The sequence below is a fragment of the Sorex araneus genome, chromosome 3 (genome assembly GCF_027595985.1).
Source record: "Sorex araneus isolate mSorAra2 chromosome 3, mSorAra2.pri, whole genome shotgun sequence".
In the NCBI taxonomy this organism is placed as follows: domain Eukaryota; kingdom Metazoa; phylum Chordata; class Mammalia; order Eulipotyphla; family Soricidae; genus Sorex; species Sorex araneus.
The window spans coordinates 66750577-66766350 of NC_073304.1; the positions used below are offsets into that span (position 1 = coordinate 66750577).

The following is a 15774-nucleotide window of genomic DNA, read 5'->3' on the forward strand; positions in this document are numbered from 1 at the left end:
GGGATTGGGGAGGGTAGGAGGGATGCTGGGTTTACCGGTGGTGGAGAATGGGCACTGGTGAAAGGATGGGTTCTCGAACTTTGTATGAGGGAAACATGAGCACAAAAATGTATAAATTTGTAATTGTACCCTCACGGTGATTCACTAATTAAAAATAAATAAATTAAAAAAAAAAAGATGTTAGCTCACATGGGGAGAACGTGATTACACACTTGGCTTGTGGCTTCTCAGTGGTTCCTCAGTGATGGGGAATGGTCCTCAGTGACAGGGGGCAGTGTCAGGTACTAAATTCCACCATCCCTGGACACATAAATGTTTCTCTCCCATTCTCATTATACTGGCTTGGAAGTTACGTACTCTATTTGAATTTCTATTTTAGAAAATTTGTTTCAGAAATTTCCCTTAGAACTTCTAAAATATTGCCTGTCCCCATCTTAGTATATATGTTAGGGGCATATGTCTAAGGCCAGAGCACACACAGAGCATTGGGAGGTCCAAGTTTGACAGCCTCCATCCTGATATGAACCCTGACCCCTGCTGGTTGTGGCCGAAACTGTACTTCCTAGCAAAAACCTGATTTCTCCTATTCTAAATTTCATATGGATGTGGGGTGGGGTGAGAGGCGATATGTGCAGAGGGGTTAGGCCACACCTAGGGGTGCTCAGAGGTCATTCTAGGCAGTGCTCAGGGTACCATAAATGCTATGGATTGAACCTGAACCTTCCACATGCAAAGCTTGTGCTCAGCCTACTGAGCTAGCACTCTGGCCCTAATTTCAAACATTTTTTGCTTCCAATCATATTCTGGGAAATTCTTACATTCCTATTATGTATCATTTCCCCTTCAAATGCCTACTAGCACAGTACCTGTTATCCAGCAAGATGGGGGTAGGAGGGCTGAATGGAGATAGAATATTAGCTTATTTAAAAAATTCTTTTTATAATTTTTATTTAGAAAAATTATAAATTGAGGATTACCTCTTTTGTCTGAGCATTACACAATTATATAATTCTGTGTGAAGTTGCAGGAACAGTGAACACCCTGAAGAGGTTAATTTTAAAGCATAACTTAAAATTCTATTCAAGAGGCCAGAACAATAGGACAGCAAGTAAGATGCTTGACTTGCATGCAACCCTACCGGGGTTCAACCCCAACTGGCTCAGAGGTCATATGATATCTGAATATAGACAAGTGGGGTCCCAAAACCAAAAATAAATATGTATATTAATAACATGCCATTTTAGTCAAATGTCTCATATTATAAGATAATTAACTTTAAATGCATAATCTGAGACTTCCATACAAATTACTTACCTTTCAAAAGGTTCTTGGACTCTCCTAATTACATGATAAACAAGTATATCTTTTACCAACATGTATTTATCACTCAATGATGTTATAAGTCTTAGACAGCCAATGATCTCAAAGTAGTTATAGCAATCATTCATGATTGAGTTTAAGTCAGCCAGATCTGTTGCAGTATTTATCTGAAATAAGGAAAATATACCCAGTTTTTGCCCATTTATTTGTAAACAATATTTAAATTTTAAATAATGTATCATTATAAACAATCCAATTTATTAGGGTGGGGTAAAATATACTAAGAATTATGTTTCCAAAATAAATTCCCTTTAGATACAGACTATAAAATGAAATAATTAAGATTTACACAGCACTGGAAAGGAAAGAAATTACTCAAGATTTCATGTAAGAATTTGCTGAGGAGTAAAAGATTCACGAGTTTTTGGGAGCAAGGGCATCAACAGTCTGATGGTGACCTTGCTTGGTTTTCCCGATACCTCCAAATAACTGCTAATACCCCTAGCTGGACTCCAACAATTCAGGACCAAGTTTTCTGAGAAATTAAACCACCAAAAGTTAGATATGTGGAAGCCACGCCCACAAACTACCTCTGCTCAGCCATACAATCTCATTCATCAGCCTTGCTCCAGGACCCATAAATAAACCTCCAAAGATTCAAAGCTTCAGTTAATCTTGAACCTGCATAAGGCTGAAAGCCCAGGGTAGATCAGAGGGGAGAGGGTTTGCCTGGTGCTCGCTCATGCAGAGCCCACGGCAGCCACTTGCTCCTACAATCCAAATCACTGCCATACCCCCACTGGACTCCACCATTTGGGGATGAACCTCACAGAGATATTAATCTGCTAAAAATCCATGTGTGCGGGTTTTGTGACTGAAATCTCCAGGCTTTCTTGGAGTTGGAATGGGCTACCTCCCCAACTTCCCTATACTACTTGAAGCACCAGCAGTCACTCCCATGAACCAACTCTACCACCATTATGTCAGCTCTTCCACTATAAATAAATCTCCAAAGTAATAAAAAGCTGCAGTTAATCTTGAACCTGCACAAGGCTGAACAGACTGGGGTACACTGAAGGGTGAGGGGGCAGGTTTGTATGGTGCCCACCCAAACAGCCCCCAACAGCCACCTGATCCCACAATACAAAAATCACTGTCATGCCCCTGGCTGGACCCCATCTTTTTAGGATGGAACTCACCGAGATATTAGCCAGCTAGCTGAAAATTCTGGTGTGCAGGTTCTGTGACTGGCTTTCTTAGGCTTTCTCAAGGCCGGCATAGGCTACCTCCCCACCTCCCTACCTCCCTGTACCTTCAGAAATCCCGTCAGTCACACTCAAACCCCAAAACTGTCTCCCAGTTAAAAAAAAGCTACTTCAATTATACCTTCCAGATAAAAATACTGAATGCCCTGAACAAACACAAATGACCTCTTATACTTACATTACAAACCATAATGCAGAAGAGAGAGAAATAGAAGAAAGGTGCCTGCCATAGACAAGCGTGGGGGAGGAGGGATTGGGATAGTGTTGGGAGGGGAAACTGGGGGCACTTGATGGTGGCATATGTACACTGGTGGATGGATGGGTGTTGGAACATTGTTTGACTGAAACCCAATGATGAACAGATTTGTAATGGTGTATCTCACAGTGATTGAGTGATACACAGACAGACAGAGTCAGCAGGGGCTGGAGTGATAGTACAGTGGATAGGCCCTTGCCTTGTAAGCAGACCATCCAGGTTCAAATCCCGGCAACCCATATAGTTTCCCACAAACTGAGCACCATGAGGTGTGGCCCCAAACCCAAAATAGACAAAAATTTAAAAAATTCAAATATGAAAGATACAACAAAGTAGATTTGATTTATGCACCATAATTTGTTAACCCCTACCTACTAAAACAAATTATAAATATCTGCTTTTTAAAAATCACTCTTTTGAAACCTCTGTTATTCAAGTTTAGCCTAATTTTAATTTAGTATGTTGTCCAAGTATTTCCTCTCCTTTCTCTTTCCCTAATTTATTGCTATTACACAGTTTACCCTGTGGCAGTATACTATAGTCACATCAAACAAATATATTTTGAAAAATGTGTTAAGGTGATTTAGTATTTTTCTGGGAAACTGTCAACAACCAAAATCTTAAAAACTGCATTATTCTCCGAACCATACTTGTGCATTTCACTGTCTTATCAAGTTAGGAAAGCATCCTGAGCTCATTCATGACTTCTTATGCTCTTCTAGTACTTACTAATATACTTAAAAGCCTAGGAGGCCCACTATGCCAGATCACAAAAGTCTTTAATCTCCTAGTTCAACAGTGCCCAAGCAAGACTGTCACTCCTATCTTTTAAAGACTGAAACCTAGTATTGATTAACAGCCTGTGAATGCAATTATTTTTCAAAGAGCTTGTTTCCAGGTTAAGAAGTCTCCAACCCACACTAAAGATTTACTATGGGAAGTGACTTTCCTCTACAATTCCTCTACAAATTTTCCAAAATTTATCACAAACACCTACAATCTCACCACTGAATTTCACTGTGTAACAAATGACTCCTGAATCATTTCAACTAAAACAGAATTAGCAATAGATTCAACACCAAAGCTGTGACAGCTTTAGCTTTCAACATCACGAGCTATTATATTTTGCTTTTTAATAGTCCTGATGCTAAGAGGAACATATTGACTATGCTTATTCAACTCAAGTCATTAGAAGCTTCTCCGATTTTTTGGCTCATTCATTTTGTAGGCCACACAATTTTGGCTCATTCATTTTTTTAGGCCACACCCAGTGATGCTCAGGGTTTACTCCTGGCTCTGTGTTCAGGCTTCACAAGGTATGACCCATCACCCCATGTCTTTACAGCAATCCCTAGAAGGGCCATGTAACTGACTCACTCTAGAAAAAACTGTGTTAAAGAAAAGCCAAATGGCTTTTGATTTCCTATTTCCAAATCATTAACAAGTAGACAGTGATATCTCTTGGCATATCGACAATAATATGCAACTTGTATAGGACTTAAGGCAATAAGCCATTATACAGAGGTTATATTATCCAACGTTTTTTATCAATTTTGAATATTTGGAATGCTGAGCTATTTTAATGTTTCCCCAACCCTCCCCTTACCAACATATCTATTTCTTAACTGATTTTTTAAATTCTGCAGGTAAATAGAAATACTCTGCAGAGTATCAAAAGCATCACTGTTATACTGCAGACCCATTACATATATATGAAATGTACTTACTAATAAATAGCAACATTTCTTACCCTGATTATGATCTGTGCCACATCATAGTCTGAAACATCATCTAAAATTGGTTGAGTATTTTCTGGTCCATAAGCAAGGCAGTTAAACAAAGTATTAGAAAAAAAACCAGGTGAAGGACCACCGTGAACTAAAGAAATGGCAAGCATTCTGCCAGCTTCATAGTAAAGATTCTCTTTCAGAGCTGCAAATACAGATAAAAATATATCGTACACTTATTATAACATATATATCATATACAAAGAGTATGTAAATTAAAGACCCAAACCATTTAGCATCACCTAAACATAAAATTACTAACTGATTAGAACTACAACCATGTCTAGCCTTCACCTAAGATATAAAAAAATGTTACTTTAAAAACAAACAACCTATTGGTCTGCAGAGCTGACCAGGAATGTCCTCTAGGAGCCTCAGTACTAACAGGGAAACTTAAAATATACAAAACAAAAAAACACCTATAATCTGGGACTGAGAAATAGAAGAACAGGTAGGGCATTTGAATTACATGTGACCAGCCCAGATTTGATCCCCATCATCCCAAATGGAGCCCTCAGCACCGCCAGTTGTGATTCCTGAGTGTTGAGCCAGAAGTAACCGGAGCCTCGAAGGGTGTTGTCCATCCCCTAACACCAACAACCAAACAAACTAAAAAAAAAAAAACCATCTACAATTCTACCACCATAACAAGCAGTATATACACACTTTGTTGTTTTTGTGTGTGCATGTAGTTTAAATTCTATTTTTTCACTAAGTGCACGAAAGTTTAATCTTATGCTTTTTGAAATTACTCAAACATACAGTTAGAAACTTGAAGTCATGACTCAAATGGTAGAATGCCTGCCTGTGCTGTGGGTGCAACGGCCCTAGGAGGATCCTTGGCATGGTCCTGGTGATTACAATCCTGACCCACAAGCATTTTAGTTTCCCACTACAATAAAAGTACAAGCACTGCATCAGAAGTGTGCAAAAAATACTTTTATTATTGTATACTTTTGTTTATTTGGGGGCCACACCTGCAAATGCTCAGGACTTTACTCCTGGAGGGGTTCAAGGAACCACTTGAGGTCCCAGGGATTGGACATTTACCTGTTATGTTATCTCTTCAGCCCTCAAAATACTTATTACATAAAGTATTTTGTGACAGTCTATAGTGGGTAGGGTGCTTGCCTCGCACGAAGATGACCTCAGTTCGAACCCAGCACCCCATATGGCCCCCAAACCCTTTGGGAATAATACTTGAGCATCAATGGGTGTGGTTCAAATAACAATTAAACTTACATGGGGCTGGGAAGAGAGTACAGGGATTAGGGCACATGCCTTGCATGCACCTAACCCTGCTTCCTTGAGGTCCCCGCCCCCAAGCACCGCCATGCTGCCTCTGGTGGTTGCTGGCACCACAAGGGTGCAGCACTGCAGGTCATCGCACTTAACTGCAGCAGGCTGGCTAATCTAGGAATGTTCCCTGGGAACCCTAAGCATAGCTTGGGAGGTGTCCCAAATTAAAAGAGGGGTTGGGGGGAGGAAGGGAAGGGAGGGCACTGTGTTTTGTAATATAAATACTGAAAGGATATCATGTGTATCCCTATACCTCCTTTTAGCATTAGTTCCTGTTCAGAGTGATCATTTACAACTACCATTGTCATAGTGGCACCTTCTCGGTCCAAACTACACTTTCCCTGCCCCTTTGTGGTAGGCTTCCTATCATGGATCAGATCTGGCCCTGGTTTCCACTGTTTTGGGGTCCTACTTTCTCACTATGGTCGTTTGTTTTTGTCTGTTTGTTTTTAATACCCCACAATCATTCTGTCTGTTCTATAGTCAGAACTCTTCCTCTAACTACATTTCACTCAGCATGACACTCTCCGTGTCTATCCATATAACCCAAATCACAACTTCACTTTTCCTGATAGTTGCGTAGTATATTCCACAGATTATTTATTTGCTTTTTGGGTCACACCCGGCGATGCACAGGAGTTACTCCTGGCTCATGCACTCCTGGCGGTGCTCGGGGGACCATATGGGATGCTGGGAATCAAACCCAGGTCGGCTGCGTGCAAGGCAAATGCCCTACCCACTGTGCTATCGCTCCAGCCCCATCCACAGGTTATTTTTAAGTAAAAATGTTTCAGTGCAAAATTTATTTTTAAAAATTACCTTCCGATTCCCTTTTTTTTTGTGATTTTTATCAATGTCAGCAAAGACTTACTGAAACATTCTAATCACAGGTTTAAATATAATGCATTCTAACTAGCTGCATTTCTTTACATATGGTTTACTTAACATGGAAAATAATGAATTAAATACCTTTAGAATTTAGAGACAGATTCTTTGCCAGGGACCCTTCAAATAATGGTGAGTTCTCAAGATGCTGCATTAAGAGGCTTAGGAATTCTTGCTTTGATCCAGGATGTTCTCTTACAAAATTATCTTCTTCATTAACATATGCTATTTCAATCGCACTTGCAGGATTAAAAGTTCGATTTCTGAATCCTTCTAATGCACTATTCCAGATATTGTCTTTGTTGATAAATAATGTTCTAGTTTTCTTCTTAATTTGGAATCCTAATTCTAATAATAAAGCTGAAACATCTCTTCTAAATTTGCTGCTTTGCCTATAAAACATGAATTTAAAACACAGCAATATGTACTTTAAATGACTTTCACAGCAAATACATAGCCAATAAAAAATAGAAAAAGAAAAAAACCAAAGTTTTAGAGGAATATTCTTCCCCAACTCCCACTCAAAAGAAGATAATGGCAGCAACCAGAATCAAAATAAGTTGTTTAATAATATTAATTTGAAAGTGAGGATTCTGGGGGGCTGGAGCAATAGTACAGCAGATAAGGTTTCTGTCTTACATGCAGCTGACCCAATTTAGATCCCAAGCATCTCATAGGTACCCCGAGCACTGCCAGAAGTAACGCCTGAGTGCAGAGCCAGGAGTAAACCCCTGAACATTGCCAGGTGTGAACCAAAACAAGGAAAAAAAAAAAAAAAAGAAAGCGGGGATTCCCTTTCCCCAACCTAGCAAATTAAAACTACTAATCTACTAAATTTGAATCAGTAATGTAAACTGTCATCTTCCTGGCAAAGGGTTATAACATGCCTACTTGATTCTATCTTATTTCATACAGAGCAAAAGCAGTCTCTGTTACTATATAAACTAGTTTTGAAACTATACAATGTATTTTTAATTAGAGCTATAGTTTTCATTAAAACTACAGCTGCTATTAGGCAAGCAGAATTTACAGTCTTTTTAATAGCACCTCTGTTTAAAACTGTAATTTCTTAGTGTGGTCTTCAAGACAACAGGAGCAACACCTGAAACCATAGTTAAAATATTTTTTATTACAAAGTCCCATAGTAGATGAAAAGAATCAGAACCTCTGACTCTCCATTATCTGAGGCTTAAGACCTCCAGGAATTTTTGTGCTCAAATGCTCTCTGCCCTCAGTTCTCTATCTGTAATTGGAATTAGTATATTCTAAACCATTCTGTCCATGAATCACCTTTTTCTTTGGGGGGAGAGAGGGAGACTGGGGAGCATGCACAATCAAGATTTACTCCTGGCTCTGTACTCAGGGATCACTCTTGGAAGTGCTAAGGGGACGCCAGGGCTAGAACGCAGCTGGACATATACAAGAAACCTAACTCCTCCAGCTCTGAACCATCTTTTAATATCAACTACAGAGCTGGGGATGTAGTTCAGTAGTAGTATGCCTGTCTCCCAGAGGTGAGACCTTATGTCTAATTCCCATCCCCACCATAAAAATGTTCTACATCAACTACAAATTTTTCCCTAGCTAAGATATTACAATTCACCATGGTTGTATGTTTTTCTTCATAAAGTTCCTTACTTTGAAACCCACGTTGAAGGAAATCAAAGTTCTTTGAAAGTGAGATAATCTTTCAGAAATAAACCTTCTATATAGAAGGGTGAGTTCTCTCTCCTGTATGGTTCATCTAAAATGTAGATGCTAATTTCCAGAATATGATGGTATGTTAATGCTGAATGTGGAATGTGACTTTCCCATATATTATTTTTGAGACCTAAATATTAAGTGTCCCAAATAAAACGAGCATATTTTGCTTATACTTCAAATAGTCTTAAAAATATGTGCAACAAACTATGAGCTAATAAAAATATTACTTTAAAACATAAATTCTTCACTATTTAAAGAGTACCCTTCCTAATCTCACTTTGACAAGCAAATACAGTTACCAATTATTTTTATTAAACTTTTTTCTTCTTTTCCTAAGTTTTAACTGGTACCATTATTTAAAAAAGTATTTCATCATGCCTGCTAATTTTCCTGTTTTCTCATTATTGGCTAAAACAAGTTCTACAAACTCTTGCAAAGCTACATAAAATTCTTGTGTCAGCTAAACAAGTGCACAATGATGCAACTCTGGTGTTAAATGTTTAAGTTTTTATGTAGCTCTTATTGTATGGAAATAGGTTTTGATAATAATCCTAATTTGATCATTCTAAAGAACTCACATTTAGGCTTTGGACACTGATTATAAATATATTAAGTGCTTTCAATATAAAACAGGTTGAGGGGCCGGAGCGATAGCACAGCGGGTAGGGCATTTGCCTTGCACGCGGCCGACCCGGGTTCGATCCCCGGCATCCCATATGGTCCCCCAAGCACCGCCAGGAGTAATTCCTGAGTGCAAAGCCAGGAGTAACCCCTGAGCATCGCTGGGTGTGACCCCCAAAAAAAAGCAAAAAAAAAAAAAAAACACAACAGGTTGATATTAAATTAAAGTAACATGGTATTCTTGATAATTTAATTTCCTACCTTGCACTCTATAATCAAGTAATATTTTAAGCATTATTAGATATTTTAAAACTACTTTGAAAATCAGTATTATTTCACATTCAAATTGTAATGCAAAATGCTATTTTATATTCAGTTCTGTCTTGTTTTATTTTTCAAATGATGGTTACATTGGCTTTATAGTCAAGTGCTGCTATCTGCAGTTTGAAATTCCTTTCCAGAAAGCTAAAAGGTAAGATAATATTCTAAGTAATATTCTAAATGCATACAGATACTTCCTGACATACTTTTCTCAAAACACATCATTTTATTTTTCTCCAAGCAAGTTACCCACCTCCGATCTTTACGCTTTGATCCAGGTGACTGTCTGGGTAATTTAGGTGCTGATTCTTCCAACAGACAATCAGTGATTGACACATTATTAGAACCGACTAAAGAATGTTTTTTAGCTTTTCGAAACTCCCCTGCAGATTTAAAACTCAATGTTAGCATAAGAGAAATATAAATAGAAAGAACTCCTAAGTAACATTCGAATGAAAACATTTTTTCTGTTACAGAAGTATTACCTGAATTGTAGATAATAGCTCTACAGTCCAAACACTCCCAGTTCTGTTCCCATGATCGTAGTGAGGAACATGCTAAATGGGTTCCACTAGAACCACAACACTGACAGCGCTTTATTTCCCATTTGCTGAGGATATTAAGAGAAGGAGATTTCACATTTTTGTAATTATAATCCCACTATAGGCTTTATTGCCACTCACTCCCCCCACCCCCAATTTTATCTCTCAGAGACATACACACTTGTACCAAATAAGGGAAAATAGTTTCTGCTCTGATACATTTTTTTTTTTCTGTACTCTTTTCACTTTCATTGCTTTGAACCACCTCCTCTAAATAAATGTCTAATTTCAAATGCCTGAACTAAAATGTCAGTGTACATCTACAGGCATATACACATCAGAAAGCATAGAGAGGTAGAGTAATACAAATCAAGCCTTTCAACTGTGTTCCCGACTTTACACCAGTGCTCCTACCCCATTTAGCCTTCAGCAAAACTGCCTTCCTATCACTAGGATGAGAGGCAAAGGGTGATCCATAACTACTGATTGGGATGACAGAACCATAAAGAAAAATAATTAAAATAGATCAAATTTTAAAAATAAAATAGCCTAAAATGAATTTTAAGAATATCAACATAAATAAATTACTTCTTAGAGTATTAAAGTACTTTACTAAACACACTTATATGCCAGATTTCATCTGTTCCTCGGCATTGAGGAGCATTATTATTGTATATAAACAAATAATAGACTTCCCAGACCAATATAGGCAAGATTTGACATCTTAAAATAAGAACATTATCCTTAAAATAATTTTTAGATTAATGACAAAAATAAATTTTAAAAATACTAATTATGCTGTAACAAGAGACTGATAGGAAAATACAGCCCAGAATAGGGAAAAAGGAATGAGTAGAAGTGCCTAGAGAAAACATTCAAAGCTGGTTAAGACTCAGCTGAGTTCACAATTCATAGTTCACACTCAGTCAAGTCATATTCTACAAGAAGACCAATAATCTGGCATGCATGTTAAATTGCTCGGTCAGATAAAAGTCTATAGGAAGAAAGGAGAGAGCTCAAAGGCATGGAGTGTTTGCCTTGCACTGGTGTTCCACTAGTTCATTCTCTGGAATGTTTTACCCAATTCCAGCACTCCAAGCTAAGGAGCTCTAACAATAGTATATAGGCCTGCAAGAATTGGAGACCCAAAATTAATAAACACTTTTTATTACCAAAACCTACACAAATGTTCACAAAGCTGGATGTTACTTTGTGATCTCTACCTCCAAAAGATACACTTGATTCTTATAAGCAAAACATTATAATGTACACAGAAGACAGAAAATGACTTGATTAAAATTAGAGCCATTATCTATAGACACTATAAAAACAACAAGTTTAAAATGTCAAATCTTTTCTATGGATATCAAAAACACTACTAGATTAAACTAGTCTCTAGAACAGTGATATCAAATAGAAATTCAATGTAAATTAAATTTTTCAAGTAACAATTTTTTTTTAAATATGTGAAATAAATTTGAGTATTTTCAAAATACTACCATTTCATTTGATATGTAATCAGTACAAAAATTTAACATGACACCTGGGGACGAGAACAGTATAGTGAGTAAAGCATTTGCCTTTACATGAACCAACCCAGGTTCAATTCCCCAGCATCCTATATTGTACCCAAGCACTGCCAGGAGTGATCCCTGAGTGCTCTGAGCATCTCTGGGTGTGCATGCCCCCAAAAAACAAAAAGAAAAGAAAGAAAAAAGATTTAACAGAACATTTAAATTCTTTTTATTACTATCATGGGGTAATCTTGTTTCCTCAATATTCATGTTGAAGTCTTAATCCCTAGGACTAAAATTATGACTATATTTGGAGTCAGGGCCTTTAAAGAGATCAGACAAAATAAGGCTTTATTCATTAACCCTATTCCAGTATGATTTGATCCCTTATAAATAGGATATAAACAAACATATGAAGCCAACAAAAGATGCTTCAGTGGAAACCAAGCCTATCATACCCTTATCTGAACTCACAATCTCTAGGATATTAAGGAAAATATTTTTTTATTTTCTAATAGTAGTACACTTTAACTGAAAGCAAGTCTCTGAGGGCTCAGAGAGATAGTACAGTGGATAAGGTGCTTCCCTTGCACGCAGCTGACCTGGGTTCGACCCCCAGCATCCCATATGGTCCCCTAAGAACTAACAGGAGTGGTTCCTGAACGCAGAACCAGGAGAAATCCCTGAATATCACCAGGTATGGGCCCAAAACAAACAAACAGAAGTCTTGATAAAACACTTCTTCATTTGAAATAATCACATTTTAAGAGATCACAGGGGTTACCATACACATAGCTCTAGAAAATAGAGCTTCATGAAAATACAACTCAGAAATAAGCTACAACTATTTAGTTACAATGATTTCTTATAGTTAACAAATACATTTTATAATCAGAATCTCAAGTTAGACAGTCCAAGAGTATTAACTAACTACAAAATCTACTTTCTCAGCTCAAGTGAAACCTCAGCTAAACAGTGAGCACAAATGAATTTCTTGAAATACCTATCAGGCATACTATAGTCTCGCCCTTCTTTGCAACGACATCTTCGGACATCACATCTCTCATAGTGCTGCAGAAGCTCTTGATAAGCATTTTCCTCTAATTCCCAAGAAGCATCTCTGCAAATGAAACAAATAAAGTAGTTTATCTAAAATGTTACAAAAAGGATCAGTAATATATATTTTTTTGAGTCACACCCAGGGATGCTCAGGGGTTACTCCTGGCGGTGCTCAGGGGACCATACGAGATGCTGGGAATTGAACCCAGGTTGACCAAGTGCAAGACAAATGCCCTACCCACAGTGCTATTGCTCCAGCCCCCAAAATTTAAAGATAAAAACCTTAAACTGATGAAGAATTAAAATTTTTAAAGATAAATCTTTAAGATATAAATCTATTCATGTCCTTTTTCCTGTATGTACTCTGAATTTCAAGTGTTAAAGAAAAATTAAGCAGAATATCCTAAAACCTGTACTTTTCCTAATAGTTCACGTTCAGATTTCAATTTTAGCCCCATTATTTCTGAAGTCCTTAAATTAAAAAAAAATCTTGCATTTTAAACCTTATGTTGATTCTCTGAGATAATTTATGCATACTGTTTTGAAGACTATCATACTTATGTATACACTGAAACAACTGAGTTTGTTTTTTTTTTAAGGGGTTATAAATCAGCAGCCAGAGTGAGAGTACAGAGGATAGGGCACTTCCTTTGCATGGGTTCATTCACTGGCATCCATATGGTCCCCTGTGCCCGCCATTTAATTCCTAAGTGCAGAGTCAGGAGTAAACATTGACCATCCAGGGTGTGGCCCAAAAAGAAAAGAAAAAGAGAGAGATTATAAATAAACGAGTGATATATTTAAGTCATAGCTCCTGTTCTCAATAATGTAATATTGCTGAGGAAGAAGGAGAAAGAGGCAGGGAAATTTTACCTTTTCCCATTTGAAGTGTCTGCTTGCCCACCATCACATAATCACACACATGTATACTATGTCTTCTGCAATTAAAACCAATATTTAAAACATCTTTATGTTAAAAAGCTAAATCTTACTCACTTTTCAGGAATATGAATTCCCATTCTCAACATCTCTTTCTGAAATACATCAGTGTTATTGCATATTGTACACCTAAAGAAAAACATTCCTGCATTTATTGCTTGAACCTATAGGGGAAAAGAGGAAACCCATTGTTAGAAATTCAATGAAAAAGAAATCAAGTTATAAAATAAAGCTAAAAGAAAATAGAGAAATCCAAACTGAAAAAGAATAGTGAAAATAATCTACAGCATGTGGTGGCTCTTGCGGCCGTGCGACATCTTATGCTATTCATAACGAGCAATACAAAAGAGGGTATGGGGGAGATTAACTGCCATAGAGGCAGGGGGAGGGATAAAATGGGGGGAATACTGGGGTTCTTGGTGGTGGAAGATGTGCATTGGTAAGACAGTTGGGTGACTGATCATTGTATGACTGAAATTCAAACAGGAAAGATTGGTAACTGTATCTCACAGATTAAAAAATAGTAACAAAAAATTAAAAAATCAAATTAACATGCTGAATAAATAAAAAGTATGTGGAGTCCACACCCAATTCAATCAGCTTAATCAATGGCTGAAGAAATAGCAGTACTCCTACATTAAAAAAAAAAAAAATATATATATATATCATCTAACTTAAATAAAAAATGTAAATAATTTGCAAATAATTTTTATTTTACTAAGCAATAATTAAAGCCAAACTTTAAAATCCAGTAATAAACTTAAACAAATCCTTGTTATCTGGCATTTTACTGACTACCATTTGATTTTACATATGCATATTATATCACATATTTGACACACTGAAAGCTGAGTTCTTTTTAAAAGTTTCACTTCCATTTTATTTTTGTTTTTAGGCCACACCCTAGGCAAGTGCCTTACCTGCTGTACTACCTTGCCAGTCCCTCTATTTTCTAAATTAAAAACAAAACAAAATGTGTATAATGTCTTGTGGTTCATATTTCACATACGTGAATAGCTCTCATCAGATATGGTATACAAGATGGTTCTCAAAGAACCAATATTTTTATTTCTTTTTTTGTTTTTGTTTTCTTTTTGCATTTTGGGTCACACCTGGCAATACACAGGTGTTTCTCCAGGCAGCGTTCAAGGGACCATATGGGATGCCAAGGTCTGGACCCAGCTTAGCTGCATGCAAAGCAAGCACCCTACCTGTTAGCACTATAGCTCTATCCCCAGTAATCCATTTTTTGCCCAGACGTCATTAGAAAGTATTACTAGCTTCGACAAAGTCTATAAAACAAAGGTATGCGATCATTTATACATCTCAGCTCAATAAAATTTTTAACTTACATGTCTTGATTTTCCAGCTTAAATACATAAAAGTTGGGAATTTTAATCTGTACTCACTGTGAAACACAATGCTTATGTAAATCCATCTAAATATTTTAGTTGTAGACATTAGATGGTAATATTCTAGAGCCAGGAGTAAGAGCTCAAAGGGTTGGAGTGCATGCTTTACATGTGAAGTCCCAGCATCATTCCCAGGCCATGCATGGTCCCTGGGCATGCTTGGAGAGCCCCCGACCCTCCCACTCTCCCACCTCTAGGTGTGACCCCAAAATGAGAGAAAACAAAAACAAAACAATATGGTATCCTAGTGGATGTACAAAATATAAACCATACATCAACAGAGTATACTTTTATGTAAAATATTTAAATAAAGCTGTTTTTAAAAGCTGCTATGGGACCCAGTGTGGTAGTAGAGCAGGTAGGGTGTTTGCCTTGCAGGCCCCTGACCAGGGTTCAATCACTGAGCATACAGCCAGAAATAAGTTCTGAGCATTGCTGGGGTATGACCCAAAGACCAAAAAAAATTTTTCTTAAAAAGAAAAGTGAGACAATCCACAGAGAAGCGGCAGGCATTCTGGTGAGCAACGCGGCCCGGACAATGCTCCGGACCCGAATCGGGGCCAGCAACACTGGGGGGCCGGAGGGAGGAGGTGCCGCCTACACACCTTCTCCAGATGGAACCCTGGCGACACTGAGCAGCAACTAACACAGCTCCAGGATTCGGGACTGGGACAGATCCGAGCCGCGGGGGCCACTGGAGTGGGGCAGCGCCAGCCCAAAACTCCAAGTGGTCCCGGCCGCCGGAAGTCACGCCCTCGACCCACCCTCGGCGCCATCTTGATGCCACAATCCACAGAGAAGCGGCAGGCATTCTGGTGAGCAACGCGGCCCGGACAATGCTCCGGACCCG

General features: G+C 37.9%; 1 protein-coding gene across 4 annotated transcripts in view; it reads right to left on the bottom strand.

The window, feature by feature from the left end:
* Positions 1–15774, bottom strand: part of G2E3 (G2/M-phase specific E3 ubiquitin protein ligase) — a 61458-nt gene that overhangs the window by 13441 nt on the left and 32243 nt on the right. For all 4 annotated transcript variants that reach the window (XM_055133724.1, XM_055133725.1, XM_055133726.1 and 1 more), the window contains 7 exons: positions 13570–13676; positions 12518–12634; positions 9944–10068; positions 9712–9841; positions 6897–7204; positions 4592–4773; positions 1315–1487 (listed from right to left, as the gene is read on the bottom strand). In XM_055133724.1, coding sequence (XP_054989699.1) covers positions 1315–1487; positions 4592–4773; positions 6897–7204; positions 9712–9841; positions 9944–10068; positions 12518–12634; positions 13570–13676 — 1142 coding nt within the window. The remainder of the gene's footprint in view (positions 1–1314; positions 1488–4591; positions 4774–6896; positions 7205–9711; positions 9842–9943; positions 10069–12517; positions 12635–13569; positions 13677–15774) is intronic.